Source organism: Psammomys obesus, unplaced genomic scaffold, assembly GCF_907164565.1.
Source record: "Psammomys obesus unplaced genomic scaffold, mPsaObe1.curated_primary_1811, whole genome shotgun sequence".
NCBI classification, from domain to species: domain Eukaryota; kingdom Metazoa; phylum Chordata; class Mammalia; order Rodentia; family Muridae; genus Psammomys; species Psammomys obesus.
The window spans coordinates 4,925,474-4,948,199 of record NW_026594462.1 but is presented as its reverse complement, the minus strand read 5'-3'; the positions used below and the strand labels follow the sequence as shown (position 1 = coordinate 4,948,199).

The 22,726-nt window shown below is 40.3% G+C and overlaps 1 protein-coding gene across 1 annotated transcript in view; it reads left to right on the top strand.

Moving 5' to 3' along the window:
* Positions 1–421: 421 nt before the first annotated feature.
* The window catches only part of Gmds (GDP-mannose 4,6-dehydratase), a 501,725-nt gene continuing 479,420 nt past the window's right edge, over positions 422–22,726 (top strand). The window contains exon 1 of the mRNA XM_055619053.1: positions 422–739. Within this exon, the coding sequence (XP_055475028.1) occupies positions 638–739 (102 nt within the window). The 5' untranslated portion in view covers positions 422–637. The remainder of the gene's footprint in view (positions 740–22,726) is intronic.

Genomic DNA, 22,726 nt, shown 5'->3' with positions numbered 1-22,726 from the left:
ATATCCAGATTAGGGTAAGATTAGTCATTCCTCATACCTGTAACCCCATTTAGGAGCCTTGAAACTCTAATGCCCTCAAGAAATGTAAAACTGACTTCTCACAAGTACACTGCAGCAGGTTTCCAGAAATTATTTAATAAAGGCGATGATCCCTGCCTTGTGTTTTCTGGATTTGGAATTCAGAGCTTTTTCCTACCGAAAAGGTCAGCCAGTCGTTCTCCCGGCATCATGGGGCGATTATCAGGATTCCTGGAGACCAAGGCCCAGGCAGGCCATACCCTCTACACCCAGTCGCAGCCCGGCATCCTTCCTCTTCCAGGAGCCGGGTGCCTTCAGGCCCCGCCCCCTCGAGGGGCGTGGCTCGGCGCGGAGACCCCGGCGGGGGCGGGGCAGCCGGGGGCGCTGCTGACGCGTCGCTGCTAGGGCGAGTGACGCGGCGCCCGCCAGGCCTCAGCCCGGCTCCCGCCGCCCGCCCCGGCCGGGCCGGCCCGCCCCTCGCTCCACGCCCGGCCTCCCGCGCGCCCTGTCAGACTGTGGCGGCCGCTGCAGCTCCGGGAGGCGACTGGCGCGCTCACCCACGTTCCTGCCGGCCCGCGGCTCGTCGCACTCCGCCTTCCTCTCACCCGCCTGCGGCGACATGGCTCACGCTCCCGCTAGCTGCCCGAGCTCCCGGGGTTCCGGGGACGGCGAGATGGGCAAGCCCAGGAAGGTGGCTCTCATCACGGGCATCACCGGCCAGGTAAGTACAGGGCGGGGACGAGCGGCCTGTGGCCGGGGGGCACGTTGGCTGCCTCCCCGCGCAGGTCCGCCGGGCCACGGGGAACTGCGCCCCGCGCGTCCCGGAAGGTGTGCGCGGCCGCGGGATAGGACAGCTTCAGCCAGGGCGGCGTGGCTCTCTGCTGGATCTGGGGGTGTGAGCTTGGGCTATGCACAGGACCACTCTGCCTCACCTGTCCCCCGGGTGACTGTGGCGTATCTGTCCCGGAGCCCAAGAGAGCTCTTGGAAGGAATTTTGTTCTTTGCAGATCCTGGTGCAGGGAAGAAAAGGGGCCAGTGACCTGTCAGTATGTGTGTGGAATCATTTCGCTCAACCTCGCTCAGGTACCTGCCTTGTTTGGGACACCAGCGGCTGCCGTGTTTTGGGTTACCCCTTTCCAGAGTTCCAGGTGGAAAGCAGATAATAGGACTTACAGATTATTTTTATTCTTAATGATCATGCACTTTTTAAAAAAACCTACACAAACTTGTGGGAGTCATGTTTTCACACGTTGTGGAGCATAGCCTGACAGATTGGTCCCAAAGTGAGAATAGAGTTTCCAATTCCAAAGGTATAGATTCCTTGGGTGAAGTAAATAGGCTGTGCTGTCTTGAATGTTGGGACCCCATGCCATATGCTGAGCATGGCTAGTTGATGACAGCCATCTCCTAAAGGTGTTGCAACAGGTAGGGTAGGGCCAACCACTGCCTTGTCAAGTTGTGCAGTGTGAGATTCAGCGGTGTTGAAGTAATGTCCTCATTGCTGTAGGAGATATGTTTTGGATGTATCCCAGAATATCCTCTGATGGTGGTCAAAGTAATGCCAAAGCGAAGATGGTAAAGATGACAATATAGCCAACATGTACCACACCAGCATACTTATCACATCGCACTTGGTTAATACTGGCTCAATAGTTTCCACAACAGAGCCCTTATTTCCATTTTTTTTTTTTTTTTTAGATATGGAATTTGAGGCCTAGGAGTTTGAAGTACCAGGAGCCCAAAGTTTCTTGTTGGAACTGCAAGTGGTCTCAAAGTTCTATCCTATTGTACAAGAGCAGATATACAGGCCCCAAACATTAGACTATTTCAATTACTAGATACTGATTATTCTTTCAGTTATCACTGCATCTTGTTTAAGGTACTTAACAGGGATAAATGCTTAGAAACTAGTAAGATAAAAGGTAGAAAAAGACCCAAGTTTGAGGAAGAAAACATCAAGTCAGGGACTCCCTCAGAGGTGCTCTACCAGTGGCCCGCCTCCCCCTTCTAATGCTTGAGATCTCTTGCAAATGATTCTCTTATTCCTAAGTTCTCGGACTGGTTCTTAAGCTCAGATGTTAAGTACATTCACATAATCTCTAAAGCAGACTTTTACTTAGTGTTATCAAGAAATGTGGTTAAGATGTTGTGTGCCCAAGGAGACCAACAAAACTAAAAGGTCTGAGCCCAGGGGCTCCTGCAGAGACTGATGCACCAACAGAGGACCATGCATGGGGAGGACCTAGACCTCTTGCTCAGATGTGGCTGACTGGCAGCCAAGTCTCCATGTGGATCTCTGAGTGAGGGGAGCAGGGGTTGTCTCTATCATGAACTCAGTTGACTGCTCTCTAATCACTTGCCCCTGATGATGCAGGCTTGCCAGGCTTGCCAGGCCACGGAGGAAGAGGATCCAAGCAGTCCTAAGGAGACTTAATAAGCTATGGGCAGATGACAATAGTGCAGAACTCCCCCCTTCAGTCACTAGGGGAGGGGATGAGGGGAGGAGGGAAGGAGGGAGGGAGGGAGGGATTGGGAGAATTAAGGGAGGGGGCTTCAATCAGAATATATAATGAATACATTATGAAGAGAAAAATAAAAAAATATGTGTGCCATATTAATATTAATATGGCTTATATCGATTTAAGTGGTCAGCATTTTGAATAAGTGCGGCTTAGAAGTGGAATCTTACTCAATAGTTGAAAACTGCTGTCTGGTAGATACTTCATGGATAGGAAGGCTTGCCTGTTCCCCCACCCCCAGATCTAAGCAAGAGTTCTTCTCAAGCACTATGCTCAGCACAACACTTCCTGACCAGAAGTTTTTAGTTTCTCACTTCATTTTAAAATCCAAACACCTGCTTTGCTCTCAGGTTTGAAAACCATATTCTTCTGAGCTCTACCTACTGCCCATCACTTGCCTGACACACTTCTCTGGATTTTTTTCCTTGCTTGGTGTTGCCTAGGCTTTGTGGTGTGCCTATAACACAGTACCAAATTCTGTAGCTGCAACAGCTGTTTGCTCATGAGTTGAATGTTCTGTTCCTTTGGCTTATTTTCTAGGATAGTGACTCCCAATCTGAGTTTCAAGGACCCTTGAAGGACTGTGACATTAATCCAAGGATCCATACCTTATTGTACATTTTCTTAATAAAATAGGTTGGGAACTTATTAAGCTGCTCACTCTTGTAGTCCTTCTGTATATCCTCAACCAAGGGACCAGGAGTGACTTGTATTTGCCTGGTTGTTTGGGTGCTGAGTGGCCAGGAAGGCTTGGAAATAGTTTTTTTTTTTTTTTTTTTAATGCCTCCCTCCACCTCTGTAGTTTCTCCTGGAGGCTTTTATACCTAATCAGGTATGATTGATTATGTTCTTATGGTCATATACCTAATGAATGTCAGAGCTGAAATCTTCAATAGAAACTCCATTGTTCTAAGCCACCTTGTTATATTATCTTTAGTAAGTCACATACATTTGCATTGGGGGAGGGGATAGTTGATTTAAGTGGCCCTGCCCTGGCACTTAGGATTTCATATGAAGTTCTTAAATGGGTCTCAGATTTCTACTTGAGAGTAGGAATAGCAAGCAATGTGTCTTGTTGGTATGTATTTGTAGTCTTCCTTTCCAGCTTCTTATTCTGCCTGTTTCCTCAAACCTCTTCTTGACTCAGTCATAGTTGTGTCTCCTTTCCAAATGTGCACTTGATTGTTAGTGCCTTCAAAGCAATCCAGGCTCCGGCTTTGCACTGTCATTCATTCTCTCTTCCAGTCATTCCCAAAGCTTGCCCCCATTCTCTAATGATGTTTGCTGTCCTTTTATTGTGCCCATGGCAATGATCTTGCTGTTCTTTGAGTACTTTTGCCTTATACCTCTTTGGTGCCATTATTTGAAGGTGAATGGATAAACCCTATTCTTTTTTTCTTGACTAGAGGTCCCAATGTTCTCACACTAATCCTGCCAAACAGAGGTAGGCAAGGAACTTCCTTGGTGCATACTTCTTACTGTTTGTTCTGTAGATAATTTATGTATTTGTGCTTGTAAACAGTTTTAAGATGAAACTCTCATTTTTACCCTATTTTCTCTTGCATAGGTTTACCTAGTGGGCCTTGAAAAATGTTGACTTACATTCCCCTTTAACAGAATGCATTTTCAAGAGATTTATGTATTTAATATTTATACAGCATTCTGCCTGCATCTGTGCCCGCACACTGAAAGAGTATACCAGATCTCGCTATAGATGGTTGTGAGCCACCGTATGGTTGCTGGGAAGTGAACTCGGGGCCTTTGGAAGAACAGTCATTATTCTTAACTACTGGGCAATCTTTCCAGCAACAGAATGCATTTTTAATGTATATCTGCACGTGCAGGCTTGTTTTGAGGCTGGTGGTGGTAACAAAGCTCTGTAAGATATATTCTGTACCTACTAAGACTTTACTGAGGAGTAGAAGACAATGCATATGAAAAGATAGTGCCCATTATAGTATTACACAAGATTGTAAGGGAAATTACAATATGAGTGAATATTCCCTTTTGTTTTTTTGTCAACTTGACACAAGCTAGAAGAGGAACCTCAACTGAGAAAAATGTCTCCATTCAGATTGCTTGTAGGCAAGTCTGTAAGGCATTTTTCTTGATTAATAATTGAGGTAGGCAGGCTCAGCCAATAGTAGGGATGCTACCCCTGGGTCAGATGGTCGTGAGTTGTATAAGAAAGCAGGCTAAACATTCCTCCATGGCTTCTGTTTCAGTTTCTGCCTCTAGGTTCCTGCCCTATCTTCCATCAGTGATTGAGTATAACCTGAGAATTGTAATATATCATGGCAGGGGAATATGACAGCAGGAGGCATGGCAGTAAGCAGTTGTGCTGCTAAAGAAGTAACTAAGGCCTACATCCTGATCCACAGTCAGAGAGAGAAAGAGTGAGAACTAGCTTCTGCTGTTAAAACCTTAAAGCCCTCCACCAGTGACATACTTCCTCCAAGAAGACTATACCTCCTAATTCTTCTCAAATAATACCACCGTGGCAACTAAGCATTCGAATATAGTCAAATAATAGACCATGGGGTCTATTGTTATTCAGACCATCATAGCCAGTATCTTACCTGTCCTTGTGATACTGAGTGGCATTCTTTGTGTTATAGAGTCTACAATATGCCTATCTAATGTGCTCCTGTATTTGTGTGTATATGAGTATTGGGGGAGGGGTGCTGGAAATAGAGCTTCCTCAGTAAGCTATGGTTCTGGCCCTTGCCTATTCTTTGAAACAGGCTTTTCTAAATCTTTTTATTGCAGGGAGGGAAACACTGTTAGGTGTGTAGGCAAACCAAGACTATTTGGCTATGATTACTTGGTAGAAATCTTATATAAGGAGTGACACTGTTTTCCTGTCAGCATTCTGGTTGCTTGGTAGGTAATTATTTGGGTGAGGGCTCAGGACAATAGTCATGAACTTTAGTACACTTTGTATAGATTATCTCACAAGACCCCAGATGGTACCTAGTTTTAGAAACTATGTTTACTCGTCTCAAGAAATTTTTTTAAAAGAGGGTTTCACTCTATAGTGCAGGCCTACCTATAATTCACTGTTTAGCCTAGGCTAGCCTCAAATCATAGCTTTCTTCCTGCTTCGGCATCCTGAGTGCTGTGATTACATGTACTTGCTTAGTAGTTTTTGGTTTTAAAAATGGCTGTAAATCTGAAAAGTACTTTCTGTGCTCATTGGGTGATGTTACCATGATCAGCTCCAACAGAAAGCTGCAGTAAGGGTAGACTAGGGAAGCAGAATACTGTGACTTCTGAAAGGCATGCTGAAGTGCTGCCATTTTTCTCAATTCTCTGTTGAGGGCTCTAAAGGTAAAGAAATAAAAATGGTAACCATGAGGAGCCTTTTCCTACCTATAAACTTCTTATTGCTGAAGTTCAAGAGCACTACCAATAATGAAATCCATTATTATTATTTTTGGGGTGGGAGAGTCATATCCAGAAGTTGGGTTGGCAGTAGCCAAGTCATGTGATTTGCAAAGGTAGTTATCACCTGGGCTGTGCCTTGGAACTACATTGTTGGAGGAAACTCACACACTGGAGAGTGCTGTGAGTTCTGAGTTCATGTTTTCATGCCAGCATCCAATGTCATGGCAGGAAGGTGAGTTCATACAAATTGTTCCCAGCCACCTTGCTTCTACTTGCATAGTGAAGTGAGTGTTGCAGTTCCTGTGCTAGGCACTTGTTTTTAAGTTTTGCATTTGGCCTATTCACAGTTTTGTATTTCGTCTTTCTCTTAAATATCTAAGCACCAATTTAGCGTCCCTTCCATGATCGATTTATCTTTTTTTTTTTCAATAGATGGGTTTACATTCTAGTGCATATATCCTATGCTTAATTGTAGAAGTGTTAGTAATAATGATTAATCCATCCAACATATATCTGAGTTAACTATGGACAGGTACTTGGATAATAGCAGATTAAAGTTGCCATTTATGATATTGATGTACTAGTAGTGATGATAATCAATGATTATAATAATGAACATGTGTTGATCATTTATTTTATGCCAGACACTATTTGAAGTGTTTTACATTTTGTTCAGAATGCATTACTTGTTGAAGTAATAGGACATGTAGGATGCATTTTCCTTATTAACCCTAAGGAGCACAGAGGTTAAAATTATTGCCCAAATGCCACCGAATCAGTTTGCAAAGTCATATTTCAAGTACAGATCACAGTAATTATATTTTCTACTAGGTTTGGGATTAGTATTAGTAAATAAATTCTAAGAGTAGATAACTAAACTGTAAAATTATGTATCAAATTTAACTAATTTTAAGTGTTTTCTTGAGATTGGGTTTTGTGTAGTCCATGAAGTCCTCAAACTCATTGGGTAGCCAGGATGACCTAGAATTCCTGATCCTCCTGCCTCTACTTCCACTTCTCTTTTCTAGTGCTAGGATTTCAGGCATGTACTGTATGCCTGGTCCAAGAACTCTTATGAACTAAGCTACAATCCCAGTCGCCAAGAGTTTATCACTTGTAGATTGGTGGATTATAGTAACTAAATTAACCTGATTGGCTTATATGTCTCCATTTAATTTTATTTGTGGGATCATTTATTGCACAGCCATTTGAGTTGTCAATTAATTCTTGGGAGTAGACATGTTGATAACAAACTACAAAGACTGACCAAGACAGTTGCTGAGTAGAGTAGAATGAGTTGAGTTTCTAGACCAGTTTGGGCTTGAATTGCTGTGTAACTGCTTCTAGGCTAGATGGCTTTTAGTAAGTTTGCTACATAGTAGGTAGGAGTCTTTATTTTACTCCGAGAATGGATCGTCCTTTCCAGAGATAACAATAATGGTTTTCTTGCATTTTAGCAAAGGAAGCTGAATAAAAAGGTATTGATAGTGAGAGTCTCTCTCTCTCTCTCTCTCTCTCTTTTTAATGAGGAATGCATTGCCAGGAGAGAAAAATTTGAATCAAGTACAAGAATATAAAGTTCTGCTAGGCCAGGTGTCTTGTGTCCAGTGTGTCTTGCAGACTGAATGTGAAAAGAAGATCTTGTCTTATCTTATAAGAGGATTGTGAGCAGTAACTTTCACTCTAAATCTTCCTTGCTGGGATTTGCAGTCCTTGGATGAAAGGTTTGTTATAACTGGAGATGAAAGAGATGCCTTAAGCATTGTCCTGCTTTTATCAAAGATTGCTCTGTGTCTTTACATTACATCTAATGAGTTAAAGTGCTGTGTGTGGAAGGTCAGAGGCTGGGTTTTAACTCTAGTTAATTGTGTGGTCTTACCATTTTCTGGGTTAGTTTCTTAGCTTGCAATGTGAAAGTTTACCATGTGATTCTTCTAGTCTGTTTCAAGTGTGAAGTGCTGTGAATTTACCATTGTATGCTGATTACAGTTTTGTGTAAAATTAAGAAAAAAACCAAATATTATTATATTTAATAGTGCAATCCGTTAATATCAGTTTCACCGATAAGGCTAACAGGAGACTTTTAAAAATTGAATCAATGAACTATTTACTGTTTTTATACTTAAGTGGTAAACTAAGAAGAAATCACATAAGACTTGTATTTAGTAAGAATTTGTTAGTGAGGCTAGAATGAAAAATCTGAGCTATTTTGTCTATTCTATTTGTAGAATGTACCAAATCAACAAAGTATGTGTTTTTTGTTTGTTTGCTGTTGTTTTCTTGGGGAAGGGTGAAGGAGGATTTTCAAAATTTCTGTTATCTCTTTTTCTATGACTATTAAAAATATATAAGCATTTGCTTGAACCTCAGATTCATATAGTTGAGTGGATTTTTTGTTTTTGTTTTTCAAGACAGGGTTTCTCTGTGTAGCCCTGGCTGTCTAGTTGAGAATTTTATTTTAATAAGTATTTATGGAGATTTACTGTGTGCAGAGCTAGGTGCTGGGGCTGTGGCAGTGGGCAAAATGTGAGTTTATTTTCAGCGAGATGATATACTAATGAGGTAGCTCTGAGAAGAAAGGCTGTGCTGAGGATAAATTAATTACTATTACAAGAAGACCTGCCCTTAGAAATCATTAAAATACCATTAATGCAACAAGTTAAGTGCGCATCTCCAATGAGGTGTTCCACTGAAGGTCCATTTTTCCTTTCTCTTTCTTAGTAAGTTGCCTTGGGCCAGGCAGACCTTGAACTTACTATCTTTTTGCTTCCTTTCCCTTCCTCCTGAGAGAGATCATAGGCTTTCATCAGCAGGCTTGGCTGAATCGAACGTCTTTTACCAAGGAAGTTTCTGATTATAAATGCCATGTTTGAGAAAGAATTATTTATGTAGGTCGGGATGGGGCATCTCAAGGGTCACATACTGCTTTTGCAGAGGACCTTACTTTGGTTCCCAGCATCCACGTCAGAAAGCTCACAAATTCCCGTGACTCCTGCTCAAGGGCATTTGACATTCTTTTCTGGCCTCTGAAGACCACTCATGGGCAAAGCCTCCATATAGACACACATATATATACATAATTAAACAAAAAAGTAAAGATGGCATATTACTAAATTTGCTCAGGTGGCCTGGGCACAGGTGGTTTTGTGGCTCAGGAGTTACAGGAGCATGGCTCTGTCCACTGTGAAGATGTGCCGCTGAGGGATTACCTATACGATGTTTTATTTTTCTTTTAGAATCAGGAATATTTCACATAGGTGGATAGTTAAAGATATTGTTGTTTTCGCTTGTATTTTCTTATTTCCCATTCATAACATTGATCCCAGTTGGAGGAATTTCCTATCACCTGATCACCTGAATGGTATACATGGGTTTTAAGCCAAGTGAAGAGCATTTGGTGACTTGCCATCTTGGAATTACATAGTTTAAAGGCCACATTCACTGATGGGTCAAAACTAATTTTATTGTTGTGAGGCTTAGAAAGGCAGCTAGAAGAGCTTGACTTAATGACAGAAACAATATAGTTAGTGTCAGAGACATATACAGCAAACAGAACTTAGTTCTGGCTCAGGCTGAAATCCAAGTTCAAATCCTGCCTTCAAAAATAAGTTCAATGAGGAGAGTGTATCTCCTAGTGTTCCTAGGCCATCTAGTTGGTCTCCTTGATGCTTCGTTTCCTCATCTTTAAAGATGGGATTAAATATACATACATCATAAACTGGTTACAGACTAGAAATGTTGATTATAATGACTATAAATACAGTATAGAAACTTTAGAAAGTGGTAAATCTTGCCATTTAAAACATTCCCAAGATAGGGAAGATTGAGAGGACGGAGAAGTATTTGGAAATACATTTTAGGATACAGTTTGCAGAATGAATATAATAAAGGAGGCTATCAACTTTATAAGTGTTCTTGGAAAGATGATAGAGAACAAATGTGACCATTGCTTTTGCTTATGAGACATGCTTTCCTAGTAAATGGGACCTCCTAAGAAGGAATAAGAAAGATTTTTGAGGAGAGAATCTAAAAACTACCTGTTCACTGAGTTTAATGGAGGGAAGTCTGTAGAGGGAAGGAAGGGTTTTGTCCTACTTTTGTGTTTGTATCTAGCACAAATGACTTTCAGGTTCTCAGTGTCCATGAGAACAAAGACTATTTCACTACTGTGTTCTTAGCACAATGCTTAGAATATGGTAGGTTCCAAAGAAGTATTTGTTGAAAACTGTCGAGTTACTATCACCTCTATAAGGCTGTTGAAAAATGTACTTGGTGTGAGAGGACTGGGGTTGTGGGTGTCATACTTTGGAGGGGAACTGACAACTGGAACCTCAAGGCCAAATCTACTTGTCACACATTTTTGCTAATAGTTTTAAGTATAGCAAAACCTGCTTGTTTCAATAGTTTCTGCTTCCAAAGAGGTGAATAGCTACAGTAGAGACTATGGCATGCAAGCCTCAAGTATTTATAACATGGCTCATTACTGAAGACTTTTGCCAAATATACTGTAGAGCTATATTTTTTAAGAAGACAACTGGAGTGCTATCAATGTAGGTGCTATCTCTAGAAGGGTAGGGGAGTGGAAGGGATGGAAGGGGAGAAAAAAGTAGTAAATAAAAGGATCCAGGGAGGTCTGAGTGTTTTGGCTTTGTTTTTGGGGTGGTGGTGGAAAAATACATAATGATGTAAGTTTACTATTAGTGACATATTTAGTATATTTATCATGATCATGTTGTAAACCACTATTACTGTATAGTTCCGTAATATTTTCTGTAACCTCAAAATGTAACTTCATTCTCATTGGCTCAGAATTTCTCCATGCTGTAAATGTATAAATGGTTATATAATATATTCCTTTGTGTATAGCTTCTTTCACTAAGCAAAATTGTTTTGTGTTTTCCATTGCTATAGGGCAGCCTGAGACCAGATGCATTTATAAAGGAAAGAGGTTCATAGTTTTAGACTGGAAAGTGTGGGATTTGTGTTTTGTAGGGGCTGTGTGCTGCTGCTGCTATAATTCATTGAGGGAAGTAGGTGTGTGTGGATAAGAGAGATCACATGGCAACAGAGGAAGCAAGAGAAAGCTCAACTCTATTTATAATAATGTGCTCTTGTAGTAATTAGTTTTGTCCCCCAAGGTCAAGATGGCACTCATTATCACAAAGGCGGTGCCACTTCAACCCAGACATTGCTTGCTCAGCTCTGCTTCCCATGCTGCCATATTGAGGAATTAGGCTCCAACATGATTTCGGGCAGCAACAAGTAATAGCAGTTAGTTTTCATGCACAGGTTGGAACTTCATTTCTATTCATGACTAAATAGTATTCCACTGTTTAGGTAGACATGCTACATCTTGTTTATTTAATTACCTGTTGATGGTGATGTGGGGTTTTCACCCTTTGGCCCTTGGGAATAATGCTTCATTGAACATTTCATTAAGTACCTGTTTTCAGTTCTTGTCGCTATATACCCATAAAGAAATTGCAGGACAGATTGTAAGGGGGCTTAGTATTACAAGCACTTTGCGCAACATCAAGTAGAACTAGGCTAGAGAAGTGCCTTTTGATTTGGCACCCAGGAAGTTATTTGGGGATTTCAGTGGAGTTAAGGGAACAGCAGCTAGAGTAGAGTTAATACAAGTAGGTCTTGGCTCTGTTTGTTTAAGAAGGGCAGAACAGTTTGTCTTCTGTTGAGAGCATTGAAGTCTATCAAAGGGTAGTTTTGTTTTGTTTTGTTTTTCTTTAGTTAGGGTCTTTGTGTATAGCCCCGGGTAATCTTAAATTCTCAGTCTCCCTACATTTATTCTTCCTTAGAACTGGGGCTATAGGTGTGTGCTAGCATATCTGTCCCTTAGGAATACTTTGTATGTTTCATGATGGGGGAAAAGATTCTTTGCAGTGAGAGAAACAGGAGGAAAGGATGCTGGAGGTCCAGAGACTTTGTCCTTGCAGTAGTGTTGTTCTTTGATAGGTATTCTGCCATGAGATTGTGGGTGCTCTTTCTGGTTGTGAAGCCTCTCAGTCAGCTCTGCAGTCTGCCTGTTGGCTTTATGGGTCACTTTTCTAATTCATTTTGCAGCAGTGATGGTTTCATCATTTCCCAGTAAGTTCTTTTGACTGAAATAGTGTTAAAAAAAATTGATAGGTTATAATGGTGGCTGCTGTTGAGATCAGAAACTGGTTTCTGGGTCCTCCAAGAGTACATGGAAGTGGACTAGATCACACTGGGAGGTTATGATTTGATTAGTCTGGGACTAGTAAGTTTCACGGGTTTGAACTGCTGGGGTTCTGATGTTTCACAAGTGATTTGTAGGACTAGGTAGAAAATATTTCTTGAAACATAGCTTTTGCATCTGAGAGAATGGGAATGAATGAGTAGGAAGGAATGCTGAATGTCAGTAGCTCCTAGTTTTTATATAGGCAGGTTAAAAAACAAAACAAAAACAAAAACAAAAAACCTTGAGATTAATGTATAGTGGCCAAATTTGAAAGAATTGAAAATAGAACCTTAGAAAGGACAGATTATTATCTGCTGTCAGTCATTTAGTTAAAAAGAATATTTTATTCACTAAAGTGTAATAAGGCCATTTATTACCACAAGGTTTGCACTTAGCTATATAAATTATTTTAATATCCATATTTTCATATTGTCAAAGAATGGAGTATAAATATGTCATAGATTTGCCATTAATTTGAAAAGTGTAGTTGGGAACCATCTCAATGGTGGTTTCCTGAGGAAAAAAAATAAGAAAAAAAAAATCACTTGGCTGGTTCTCAGAACCCTAATAGAGATTTCCTAGTGGTAGAAATCTTGTCTTAAATCTCTGCTGACATTGTTTTAGATCACAATAAAACACAAAACACATAAGCTCATGCGTATTTGACCTAGAGTAGAGCCCAGTACTGGGCATTGGGCTGTCCAGAAGGACACTGTGTGTACTATATAAAGCTCCAACCTTCCTGGAGACCAAGGTCTTAGGAAGCATTAAGTAGCTGATTGCTTGGGTTTTATTTTATCCCCTCTGTCATGCTGGGCAGACCCTACACAATGATCATGCCTTGCAAAGATGGTTATAAAGCTAGTAAAGTCAGGAGCCCCAATGAGTCCTTTTAATTCTGATTCTGTAGCCATGTTAAGTATATGAATACACATGGGAGGAAAATGAATTGTGTTGCTGTCAGTGTCTTGAAACTGAAATAAAGTTTTAGGGTGCTTCTAGGAAGTGACAGATCTTGTAATTTTTACTATGGGCGTTTGCCCCTCCCATTTTATGATGTTAATTTAGACATCTACTTGATTTTATTAAATGGTAACTATGCTATATGCTATATTAAATGGTAACTTGGCTATATGCTCTCTGTGACTGGCTTTAAATATGTTTTGAAATGGAGTAGGGCAAGTATTAGAATCCTTTTTCTTCTTTCATCTTTTTAATAGATTATAGTACACCACATAATAGTAGTTTTAAATTTCTTGTCTGTTTTGCTGTTTTTTGCTGTTTTGCTGTTTTGCTTGTCTGTTAAACTATTTGACTAGTTTAGGGAATTTTGAGTTATTTTAACTGTATAGAGTTTTCTGAGTTGATTTTTTAATCTTTATTGATGCTGAATATGTAGGTTTTAACCTCTTTGAGCATAATCACAAGTTTGTACTTTTGCCAGACTTAAGAGAATTTTGGCTTTAATCACTACAAACTAGAGTATATTTAAAAAGAAATTCTTTAATCTAGACCGGGGAAATGATTGGAAGCCCAGCTGGAAACCTTAGGAGGCTTACTGTGTAGGCTGTAGTGGTTAGTGGAGTGCTTAAGGTTGAGTCTAGGAAACATGAAATAGGCATTTAGCTCTTTTAAAAGGGCAGATGACTTAGTCTTTATAAGAGTTTTGTCCACCACCCCCATTATTTCTTTAAATATACATTTCAGGAAATAAATATAAATATGTATATAGGGAATAAAGACATGTAATTTTCTTTAGGCTTTTTAAAGTTCAAATTTACAGTATGTATAATACCTAAAATTTAGTAGGACATTGGATGATATGATCATAGTTAATACTTTGTCTTCTGAGAGATTTCAGAGACGACTCTTCTGACGGGACTCTAAAGAGGAGTGACTGGCTCTATGGAGGGGGCGGATGAGGGTTGTCGTGGGAGAGGCAGCAGCTTCATTGCTTCAACACCATGGACTGAGGTTGCCCTGAGTGACCTATAGGAGGAATAAGCCTTGAAGTGGAGGGCTATGCAGAGCAACAAGGGTACTGTGTAGTTCTCCCCAGAAAGAACAACCAAGTATGCCTTGAAAGATTATCTTTGTAATGTGATAGATTTTTTTCTGTTTAAGATGTATTTTTATTTATGTTTATGTGTCAAATGAATATATGCCAGTATTGTGGATGCCAGAAAAGGACATCAGGTCCCTGGGGCCTGGAGTTAGAGGTGGTTATGAGTGCTATGATATAGGTAATGGGGACAGAACCCAGGTCTTCTAGGAGAGTAGCAGCACTCTAACCACTAAGCCACCTCTTAAGTCTCCACAGTATTTTAAAACTCTCTCTTTCTCTGTGTATGTATGTATGTATGTATGTATGTATGTATGTAGATGTGCTAGTGCCAAGGCATGCATTTGGCGGTCAGAGTACAACTTTGTGGTGTCATTTTTCTTCTTCTGCCTTTCTGTAGGTTCTGGGGATCAAACTCAGGTTGTCAGGCTATGTGACAATTGCTTATTTGCTGAGTTATCTCTCCAGGCTTATAATTTAACAATTTTTATGTTCTATTTAATTTTAGGAAGTTTGTGTTCAGATGGTAGGCAAAGGATCTGCTTCTGTTGTTTGAACCCCTATTCTAAGAGAAACCATAAGAGAAACAGATGAATGTATAATCCTTGACTTCAGTATTTTCTGAGTACCTTGAACAAATTCTGAATTTCTGTATACCATCCTTTACCTGTACCAGAAAGTAAATTAAACCTTAACTATACCTGAAAGTGAAAGTGCCACATGTAATTGTAATTGGAAAATGGGAACATTATCATCTGTCATTTTGGGTTTTCTAATGTACTAGGCTTTATGCTAGCTATGTCCTATCCCTAATGGCACCTTTTGTTCCATAGTTACCTGAATACACAGCTGTAGAAGCCATAGCTAGGATAACTACTTGTATTTGATTTTATCTCAAACTGGACTTGGATACTAGGAACCAAGCCCAGGTCTTTTGCAAGAACAATAAATGGTCTTAACCATTGAGCCATTTCTCCTTTTTCTTTTGGGCTGTTTTGCCCATTAAATGAAGGGTTCACCTTGCTGAGCATACTGGTGAATGCCAGGTAATTTCAGCACTTGCGGGGCTAAGACAGGAAGATCTCCAGTGTAAAGGTGAATGACATTTATTTTGACATAGTCTTGCTGATTATATCAAAGTAAAGCCAGTAACTCTTAGGCAGGTATCTGCCATCCTTGTTTCTTTAGGAAAAGTTAGCGAAGGTAAATTGTACTTCTGTTGCTGAGATTGGTACAAACATTTTTTTCCACATTTGGTACTGAAAGGGAGGTCTGAGGAATTCCCTGCTTTCTTCTTCATGATATAGACGCTGCACACATGGGCAGGGTGCTGACAAAAGTTTTGTACATCTGTGTATTGATTCTGATGATGGCCACGTGTCCATTTCCCACTTTGCCTATGAACGTAGCATAGAACTGAGACAATGAAAACGTGGTAGGCCTGCACCTGATAGTGGGCCTGGCATTCTCTGAAACAAGGTATGTGTGTGTGTGTATGTGTGTGTGTGATGATGATATGATCTGGCCCTGTCTTTTTACTTGCTTATATGAACAGCAAGATTCAGTTGCCATTGTGACCCAAAGGGCCATGGAGTCCCAGGGCAATAGGAGTCCTGCTCCACCCACCGTGGCCTTTCAGCTTCAGTATGGCTAATACTCAACCATTTGCCCTCTTCATCTAGTCCCATTATCGGTATTTTCTGCTGTGCTAATTTTTTTCTTTGGGGATTGCTGAAATTCTTAGCAGAATCAGATGTTTCTCAAGATTTATAACTCAGTCCTTAAGAAAACTTTGCTTTTCTTTTTGGCAATTTGACTATTGACTCCAGTCCTTTCCAGAGAAAAGAAAAGTCACTTTTTGCTGAAGAAGTAGGTACTAATACTGGTCTTGGGCTCCTTGGGGCCCAGGAGCCAGGGAAATCCCACCAGAAAGCTCACCTCAGGTATGTTCTTTGGCCCTAATACTACCTTGTATGGCTGAATTCAAATGTTACTTGTTTTTTAATGTCTTAATGTTAATGTAAATGAGATAATGTAGGACAATAAATGGTTCATTAGTTTTGGGCATTTTGTGTATTCAAATGCTTTAAAAATAGATCCCTGAAGACCACATTTCAGATGTTCATATTCTGTTTCTCCATATTTTTGGTAAAGAAGTTATGGTAACTTTGTTGTTAGGAATGTTGTTCTGGTATATTTCTGTTTTGCTTATTACTTTGAAATTACTGTATTAACTTGTGGTTAAATTTAATTATATTACATAGTGATGCCAGAATTTAGCTGCATTTTTTATTCTTATAGATAGTTACAGGTTAAAATTTGACTCTTAGGTCTACCTACTATTCATGATTTCATAGTTCTCCAATAGTTCTTACAAGTTCTCTCTCCCTCTTTTCCTGAGACAGAGTCTTACATGTCCTACTTCATTATCCTCAAATTAGCTATGGAACTAACTCAGGCTGTCCTTGAACTTGGAGAATTTGTGAATTGCAGCTCTGGTTTCTACTGGAGAGGAGATCCTAGAGTTGCTTAGAAATCATAATTTTGTATCTAAGCCCAGTTTGGTATAAAATCAAATACAAGTAGCCCTCTCTAGCTGTGGCTTCTACATCTGTTTATTCAGTTAACCATGGAACAAAAATACTTAGAAAAATTGCATCTGTAATGAACATGAAGTACATGTCCTCTACACAAGGCAACATAGTTACTGAGACAGCATTTGCTTTGCAATAGATATTGTAAATAAGCTGAAGCAAGATTTAAAGTATGTAGGAAGATGTGCTCTGCCTATGCAGATACCACATCATTTTATGTAAGGGGCTTTTAAAGGATGCTCTTTGTAATTGGCTAGTGCCTACAGTTTGAAAAACAGGGGCCCTTTATCCTAGGAGGGTTGAAGAGGGAGAGCATCACATGGCTGTAGAGCAAGGTTATATCTGGATTTCTCTGTCCTTGAAAATTAGCCTTGTGCTCCATAGCCACAGTGACACTTGAAAAGCTTAGTAAAGGGTAACAGTATGGTGTACCATTAACCTGCTCAGTACTGTTCTTCCATTGCTTACAGAACACTATGTTGGTCTCCCCTACCAATTGTTTTTCTCTCTTCTTCCTTTTTGTTGTCCCAACTTTGCTGTTTTTCCCTTTCAGCCTCCTATACCTTTTCCCTTTCGGGTTAGGGTTTCAGGAGTTAGAGTGGGAACAGCGTATATCATCTGGAGGTGAAGTTTACATGCCAAGAAGTAGCAGTGACCAGAGCTGTAGTGGCAGCCTTGCCTTTCTGTGGCCCAGGTGTGATTGCTTGTGGGTGGTCATCATGCTTCAGGAGAGTTTATGGAACAAGAATTGAATTTTCTTTTAATAGCGCTGGAAGGAGCATTTGTGGTGCTCGTAGGTCAGGGTCCAGATGGAAACTGGCACTTTCATATCACCCTTGAATCATTTCCTCAATCTGTTTTGTATTAGGGTTTTGCAACTGTTCCCTTCTGACCCCAGTTTTCTTTATATATAAAGTAGATGCTTTTGTGCTGTGCTATTGATCATCAGTGTTGGTTTATGGCAAACACTGATATAGATACAAACTAGAAAAATCTAAAGGTTAGCAAATGAGTCATCATTTGTACAAGGACAGTGGAACGAATGTCAGAAGAGGGCTGTGATGAAGGAGCAGGAGAAAGTACAAGTAGTGATGAAAGTTTGGTCGTGGCGGTCTTTAAGAAAACCAGTAGGATGAAAGGTAGTCCTTAAACCCCATGTTTGAAGTTCCATACACATGCATGGAGACCTTTTCTATGTCAATTCTTAGACCTGAGGACTTAAGGGAATTGTTAACTCTCCTGTCTTAGTTTTCTTTTTTGTATTATCTACTTCATAGAAGGAGTTAAAGGTCTCAGTCTGCCACATAATTAATACTTAATGGTAATTTACTTAAGTTATTCTGGATGTTAGTTTACTGATTCAGAGTTCTCTTCCTGAAGACATGGCTATAATTTGAGAGGAAGATTCAACTATCTTTTCTTTGCAAATCCAGCTAAGCATGGTTTTTATGCAGGCTATTATGTTAGAGCAAATGCTAGACTACAGATTTATTCTTTATCACCACTTCTTCTGTGACACTGTATCCAACCTGTATACAGAATAGTTCTTACTGCTGATCCCTTTGCCCCATAATTATATATAAAATACCTTAAAACTAGTTAACAAATTCTTTTGAGAATATTTTTTTATAAAAATATTCGCTGAATTCTTTAAGTTTGAAAATAATTAGGTAACAAATTGAAATAGTTTCCAACTCCCTGACACAATGGTAGGATCCCTAATATTGTAGATTAACTGAAAGTGCCAAGTTGCCTGGGTCTGATGCCCATAGGTCATTGTTGCAATTTAGAGATCTCTAGCCTAGAAGTAGAGCTAAAGTAGAATTCAGTGGTCCAGTGTCTGTGTCAATCTGATGAGCTGTGCTAACATTTGCACAAGGCTATCGTCAGCTTTATTTCACAACCTGCTGTCTTTAATTACAGTGACCACTTCCTTATATCGTAGTGTATTTGATTACATTTCCTACCGTACCCTACAATGTTATCATACAGGATTATAAGTTATATTTCATGCTGAAGCGGTGTTAACTTGTATCTTACTTGCTTTGTTGGCACCTCTAGTAATGGCTGAATATCCCTCCTACCCTTTGACTGTGTGCTCCTGACTGGTTTTTCTCCTTATCTCATTATCTGCTTTCTGCTTGGGTTTGAAGGTGGGAACACTCCAGTGTCCTGTTCCTAGCTCCACGGTCTGCTTTGTTTCCATGTGGATAGCTGCAGTCTGTCTGTTTTGTAACTACCACAGCATTGCCTATAGCCTAAGTACCTTAATTGAAATGCCTCAGTCTATCTATTAAGGTATTTCCTGCTCCACAAATCCAGAGATGAACTAGTCCTTCCATCCCCCTGTTCTCTTCCCCTGTCCTAATGCAGAGTGGCACCGTTACCTAGCCAGAGTCCAAAATTCTGGAGTCATTTTATTTTTTTTCTCTACCTTTTGTGTCTTCATCAGCACAAAAGTCCTATTCAGTTTATCCCACTGACGTTGCTCTGGCAGTTGCTTCCTTGCTCGTCCTCTTGGCTCAGTCAACAGTCAACATTTACTTTGTCTTTCTTTCTTTAGCCTTTGTCTTTATTCATTTGCCACCAGAATTCTATCTGAAATGACCATCTGAGCATATCACTTCTTTGTCTAATTCATGGGCGGCTCCTCCTTGCCACAGAGGGAAGCTCAGGCCCTTTGTTTATGTGTGCCCTTTGTAATCTAGCCATTTTTGTACAACTGACAATTTCTTGAACTCAAGACTGTCGGTTCTCCAGAGAAACAGAACCAGTCAACTATGTACATCCAGAAAGAGACAGATTTATTTTGAGGAGTTGGCAACTGTAGTAGAAGTGGGGGGGGGGGAGTGTGGCTGGCATGCTGTAGACCCAGGGAGGAGTTGGTGCAGCTTCCTGTCTCTCTGGAACCCTCGTTTCTCAGGTTAAAGCCTTTCACATGCGGCAGTCTGCTGATGTAAATGATAAACCTTCCCAACAGCATCTAGGCTGGTTTGGGTATGATCACCTAGCCATTGACACACAAAGTTAACCATTCATTGCTGTCCTTTCACTTTGCCTTTGGTCTTTTTTCTGTCCAAATTGCCCTGAGAACTGCCGTAGTAGCTCTGGCCACATGGAGACCTACCACTTATCTTTGCCTGCTTTGACTTGTTCAAGCAACATAGCACTTCCTTTTTCTGTTGTACTTGGCTGGATGTTACCTCTGTTGCAGTTGCCTTGCTGTACTCACTGTTTTCATGCCTATAGTCCCTCACATTATATATGCCCCAAGGGTGACTCATCTGTTCTGTTTACTTACTATGAAATAAGCAGAGTGGTGTGCCTTATACTTGTATAATAAGTGAGTGAGTGAATGAATGAAAGGGATGTGAGGCCCAGAAGGCCTGAAGCAGGCGCTGAGAATGGAATCTGTGAAGGAGGAAGGCAATGATTTTGGAGTCATTTTGGAGTTGAGGCACAGAGTGAGTGACAGGCACCATGGGAGCCCATGTAGAAATTGCAGTGTTTGCATTAGAGAGGATCACAATGAACCCCAAGAAGCTCTGAACTTGGTCCCAAAGAATGCTTCTTTCAAAAGCCCTGGTCTAGTGACATCCAGAGAATTAAGGCTCTTTGGTGCTGTGATTCCCTGACTGCAAAGCTCAATGTGATAGGTGTTTCCGGCTCACCAGCCCCTACAGAAACTTGCCCATCTATTGTTTTCTTTATCGTGGAGAATAACACAGGTGGAACAGTCCATAATTTTGCATTTTCTGTTTATGAAAGCCTATATCATTATGGCTTTTCAACTTTCACTTTCTTGGTTTGTCCTTAATTATGGAGCTACTTTTTAAGGGGGCAGCAGCAGATTCCTGTTTGCTCTTTGGTAGTGGCTGCACTTTGAGGCTTCTTTTCATCTTTCATGGCACTATAAGAAAGTTTTTTTTTTTGCACTTCTATAATGTAAATAAGCTATTTTTTCCTCTCATACTATACAGTTCACCAACTGTGTTGCTGAAAACACATTTTAGATGATGCAATTTATTTTTATTTCATTTAGAGAATTCCATATATAAATAGGGTGTTTACATCATTCTCATCCTTTCTCCTCCCTTTAGTTCCTTTTGTGTCCTTCCTACTCCTCAAATTCATACACGCTGATTCTTTCGTTGTTACTTGTATACATTTAGAAGTTTATCAGTACAATCTGCTGAGCCCCTTTAGTGGACTGAACTCGGGGCTCCACACATGGTAAGCATGTGCTCTCCCACTGATGTATGTCTCCTAACCCCCAGAAATCATAATCTTTATGGTGTTTTCACAGCTTTTATTTCCTTGTCAAACATAAATTTGAAGGCATGCAGTTTTCAGAGAATATGTAAATTCTTTGAAGTGGTCTTCTTGCAAATGCTCGCTATTTGGACCCATAAGTGTGGTCAGTTGTTAAATTGTCAACATGCAAATATTTGTTTGCATACCTATTTAAGTCCTGGAGGAAGGGTGTGGACTCCAACTTTGCCAAGTAGAAAATAACTAAAACTAGAGCCACATAAGAAATTAGTAGTTAAGGTATTGCCGTTTTATAATTGAATCAGTGTGCTTTGAAAACCCAGGCTTGGGCTAGTAGGCCTTTTCTCAATCCCTTAGAAAATGTCGCCTCTAGTTTGCATTTTTTTTTTCTATTTTTTACAATTTATTCATTATATATCCCGGTTGAAACCCCCTCTCTCAACTCCTCCCATTCCCATCCTGTCCCTCCCCCGCCCCCCAATCCCCTTCCTCTAGTCCACTGAAAGGGGGAGTTCTCCTTCTCTGCCATCTGCCCATAGCTTATCAAGTCTCATCAGGACTGCCTGGATCCTCTTTCTCTGTGTGCTGCATCACCAGAGGCAAGTCATCAAAGAGCAGGCAATCGACTTCATGACAAAGGCAACCCCTGCTCCCCTTACTAGGGAACCCAACAAGGGCACTGAGCTGCCAATTGGCTACATCTGAGCAGTGGGTCTAGGTCCTCTCCATGCATAGTCCTTTGTTGGTGCATCAGTCTCTACAGGACCCCCTGGGCTCTGGATTTTTAGCATTGTTGGTCTCCTTGTTGGCCTCCTATCCCCTCCATGTCTTTCTATCCCCTACTTCTTCCATAAGACTCTCTATGCTCTGCTCAACATTTGGCTATGAGTCTCAGCATCTGCTTCAGTCCCTGCACAAAATTAAAGTCCAAGTGGATCAAAGATCTCAACATAAAACTAGACACACTAAATCTGTTGGAAGAAAAAGTGGGGAAGAGCCTCGAACTCATTGGCACAGGAGACAACTCTAGTTGGCATTTTAATCAATTGAATTACAGAAAAACAAGTAGGCACTATAACATTAACCTTCATAGCTTCACAATGTTTGCTTAATAGAATGAGCTGTACTGTGATTAAAAAGGGATGGGTTAAATTATTGACCATTGTTGAAACTCAGCTAAATTTTAGGTGGTTTTACTGGGAAAAGTGACAGGAAAGTTATAGTTTTGGAATATATATGTATTATATAGGAGGACTTAATTGTGGTCAAGTCCACTTTGGTGTACCTAAAAGATGAGAAGTCATGAACTTGGCAGTCTTTTTTTTTTTTTTTTTTTCAATAGAATAAATATTTTCTGGGACTTTAAAATTCTGTAGTGATTTTTCTAGACTAATTTTCTGTTTTTCTCTGACCCAGCAAAATGGATTATTGTGGGATGCTGACATGAAAGCACTTTTCCCTTCCTGTCTGTCATATCTCTTGGGAGCTTTTCCTATTACAGTTTTTGTGATAGGTGTTCTCACTAGAGAGGATAGTGTTGTTTATTTGAACATACACACATACACATACACACACATACACACACATATTTAAAAAACACACCAGACAGATACTATTGAATTGACCATATTTAAAGTTTAAAATGCAAATTAAAGAA